This window comes from Trachymyrmex cornetzi, unplaced genomic scaffold (assembly GCF_001594075.2).
Source record: "Trachymyrmex cornetzi isolate Tcor2-1 unplaced genomic scaffold, Tcor1.1 scaffold131, whole genome shotgun sequence".
NCBI classification, from domain to species: Eukaryota; Metazoa; Arthropoda; class Insecta; order Hymenoptera; family Formicidae; genus Trachymyrmex; species Trachymyrmex cornetzi.
The window spans coordinates 531,903-536,172 of NW_017295884.1; the positions used below are offsets into that span (position 1 = coordinate 531,903).

General features: G+C 30.3%; 1 protein-coding gene across 1 annotated transcript in view; it reads left to right on the top strand.

The window, feature by feature from the left end:
• Positions 1-3,369, top strand: part of LOC108770718 (glutaryl-CoA dehydrogenase, mitochondrial) — a 63,453-nt gene extending 60,084 nt beyond the window's left edge. The window contains 3 exon segments of the mRNA XM_083287381.1: positions 905-1,168; positions 2,842-2,989; positions 3,106-3,369. Of these exon segments, the coding sequence (XP_083143507.1) occupies positions 905-1,168; positions 2,842-2,989; positions 3,106-3,173 (480 nt within the window). The 3' untranslated portion in view covers positions 3,174-3,369.
• The last annotated feature ends 901 nt before the right edge of the window (positions 3,370-4,270 follow it).

Here is a 4,270-nt window from a genome sequence, read left to right on the forward strand (position 1 = left end):
TTTTTCCGGACTAAATAAACGCCATTAAAACTACTCTAGTAATCGCGAATTAAATTGACAAGCAATTTAATAATTTGATGCTACTATCAAGCATCATAAAGATGTTAATATATAAAAACTGTTAATAAATTTATTGCGAAAAATATTCTCGAAAAGTAGCCTTGGTTGTCTAATCTTTCAGGACGCTCATACGGTTTACAAGAGATCCGGGTTCAAGTCCCGGCCGAGGTAATATTTTTCGAGGTTCAAGTCCCGGCCCAGGTAATATTTTTTCGCAATAAATTTATTAACAGTTTTTATATATTAACATCTTTATAATATATGATGCTTGATGGTAGCATCAAATTATTAAATTGCTTGTCAATTTAATTCGCGATTACTAGAGTAGTTTTAATTGCGTTTATTTAGTCCGGAAAAACAATTCGGCGCGCAGTTAGAAAAAGACTACAATATGGTATATATGTAAGTACATATATAGTATATATTAGTAATTCAAGATTGAATTATTAAAAAGCAACGAAGATCCAGCTCCGACCGTAATAGGCAATTAAATTTCTAGTATTAATTGAGTTTGTCAAATATACGGTCAAAAAATATAAATATATTGTTTTTATTTATTTGTTTTTCTTTGGATTTTATCTTTTTTTTTCCAAAAAATGCAATAAACTCAGTGTTTTATACTGGTCAAGGCAGTGTTATACTCTTATTTAATTAACTGACTATTAGGTACTATCACACAATTGGCTATTTATTATTATTATAACCCTGATTATCATTATTGTTTGAAATTTAAAAAATATAGATATTAAAAATGAAGTCAATAACTACAAAAAACGAGATGATCGCATTAATTACGATTATATTCCGCGTAGTTTAGGATATCTAATAATAGAACTTGATACAGGGACCATTCAGTTGCTTAAACAATGCGCGATACGGCATCGCCTGGGGTGCGTTAGGCGCGGCAGAAGCTTGCCTGAACATTGCTAGATCTTACACTTTGGAGAGGAAACAATTTAAAAGACCGCTGGCGGCGAATCAGCTTGTACAGAAAAAACTGGCGGACATGATGTGCGACGTCGCGATCGGTCTTCAAGCTTGCTTACGAGTCGGCAGACTGAAGGATGAGAATAGGTAAAATACACTTAAAAAAAGCGAAGCAAGGAAAGTCTAATCTGAATAACCAACGTAATATATCACCAGGAGATATTTTACCTTCTAGGAAAACCGATAATTTTTAATGTTTCCAGATTAATCATTCTTTTCTTGCGAAGTTATTATATAATGTCTATGATTTATAACAATAAAAAGTTTCATAGGACTCTTAAATATTATAAAATTTCAAATAATGTTGTAAAGAACATATAAGAGTCAAATAAAACGTTAAAAATAAATATATGTCACAGAATTAAATAAAATAAAAATTTAATTGAACGTTAGTAAGCTTCATTACATGTTTCGGCTTTATATCAAGCCATCTTCAGATGTTCCAACGTAGTTAACATTTCCGCAAGATATCCATTAATATTCGGTAAAATTACAAAAATATCCATGATCGACCTTGAATGATAGATGAGTGTCTTCCAAGATACAAAATTTTTCTGTCAAACGATTTACTGACCGTATGTTCGAAATTTCTAGATATTACATACATAACAGAATACTTATTAATTTCTTATTTATGAGAAAGAATGCTAAAAGAAATAATTTCTTTTCCACACTCACCGAACACTCGAATATCTCAGTGTATTAGTCGATCCTTGTCAATAAATATAAAAAAATATATAAAAAATCGCAGATAACTTTTTGTCAATTACACACAATTCTCAGTTAAATTATAAGACAATACAACAAGCAAAAAGAATAAAATAGTATTATTCCCAGTCAAATGAGTTGAAAAAGAATTGTTAAAAAATGTTTTCCTTCCTTTTCCTTGATATAAAAAACTCTATGAGACAAGTTATCACAATGACTTCTCGCCACGTACTAATTTTATTTAATTCTGTGACATATATATATTTTTTTACGTTTTATTTGATTCTGATATGTCCTTTACAACATTATTTGAAATTCTATGATTTATAATATATAATATATGCAATATTGTTCTCTTATTTCAAAAGTGATACATCTAAAAAAATTAAGGGAAAAACTATTTTTCAACTTAACAGAAAATTATTGTTTAATCAAATAATGTTGGCAAAAGGAATATACTGTTAGAAACATTAAATATTATTTTTATCATTTTCGATTTAAAATATTTTAAAAAAGAATCCTTTTTTGAGTGAATTTTGATATTTTATAACATTTTTATAACACAAATCCGGAATAATTCATCAAAAATGATACAGCTCGAAATATTCCCGACTGTTTATATTTACTTTTTGATCAGCTAAAACGATTAAGTTTAGAACAAAACAATTTCTTCAAATTTCAATCATCAAAACCAACTTGAATCTAAATATTCTCTGAAGAAGATTATCCTTTTTATTTACAAAAACGACACAATTTAAAATGTGTCACTCTTGTGGGCGATATTATAATCTCTTTGAAAATCTTAAGAGAACGACAAAAACGCTATTTGATGAACGAACTATAAATTTAAGTTTGTTTATTTTAGACGATTGATAGTGTCATTTTTATACCAAGCTCATTCGCGGTAATAAATATAAAATCACATTTTTTTAGTTGTGTCACTTTTGAAGTAAGAGAACGATATTATCTTGTTATGTTACATGTGTATTCACGGTATAAAAGTAATCGCTAATACATAACATACAGTCATATGAGCGTAATGTGTACGCGTATAAGAAAGGCAAGAAATGATTTTGCGTGCCGTAGATGATTTCCGTCATTAAGAGAAACTCGACCGTCAAAGCGCTGGAGATCGCGCGAGCCGCGAGAGATATGCTAGGCGGAAATGGGATCTCGGACGAGTACCATGTGATTAGGCACATGATGAACCTGGAAACGGTCAACACTTACGAAGGTAACACTTACGCGATGATCGTCCCGAGAAGATCGGCGATCATTTAGCACGTTGTTAACGGATCGCGTCATTCGAGACTATTTTCTTTTTTTTTTCTCTCTCTCTCTCTTCCACAGGTACAAGCGATATTCACGCTTTGATTCTCGGGAAGGCGATCACTGGTATTGCTGCGTTCTCAGGATAAGCGACTCAAGTATCCGAATGATAAGACTGCCTTTGTACGCCACGAGCGTTTGACATGCTTGTGCCTCAATTTTTTTATCTGTACGATCATTTTAACCTTTGAGTAGTGGATATGTGGGTTGATCACAGCTCTTCAAAAAGACAAGTTTTCTTAACCTTCCAGAGATGAAATTGTCAACAAAAAATAATTTTTTTACTGATTTTATTTTAAAAAGTCTTGCAAGTTAATAATCGATTGAGATGTATATATAATATATATATATTTTTATCGATATACATAGCCTTTCAGGCGATTAGAAGTACTATATACGAGTATTTCAATATTCACATGCATTTCCACCTTTATTAAGCTTACAAGACCAAATTGAAAGTAAAATCAAATTGGAAATATTTAATACTTTCCTTGTACTTATTTGTGCATTTCCATCTTTAATTTTTAGTGTAACTGCACAAATTTCGAGTTCTTCCCGAATTTAATTTTAAAATAAATATTACAAATGTGCAACGAAAGAATTAAAAACCTTAGATTACAAATTTTATTTGGAAAAAAACAAGAAATAAAAAACCCAAATACCCACAAATTTTAAAATTCATTATTTTTGCATTCCTCTATCTTGCACAAAGATATAACAAATATAAATTTAACTGTAACTTAATATACTTATAAAAAATATAATTATAAAAATAAAATTTTTTGGAGTGTTCTAAGCGTCCCATCTACCAACTTAGTTAAAAAAAATAACCTCCCTACTTATAAAGATTAATTATTTTTTAAAAATGTGTACAAAATTTCTTTTGTACGTTTTGAATATTTTGTTACTTATTATTGATGTATATATCTACTGATATATCGAATAGCCAAACTTGTATCTCTTGTACGAAAGGTTGAGAAGTCCTAATAAATTATATTGCACACGATATATTAAAAAAAAAAAGACGATGATAGTATCTCTCCCTTCCTCTGGTGTCCTCTTCGCACAACTCCACAATTTTCCGCCTCTGCATCCAGATCGTCGCGCGTTTCCGCCGCGAATAAGGCTTTAATCACTCGATACACTTTATTGCTCGTTTATTCTCTACTTTACGTTTTAACAATTT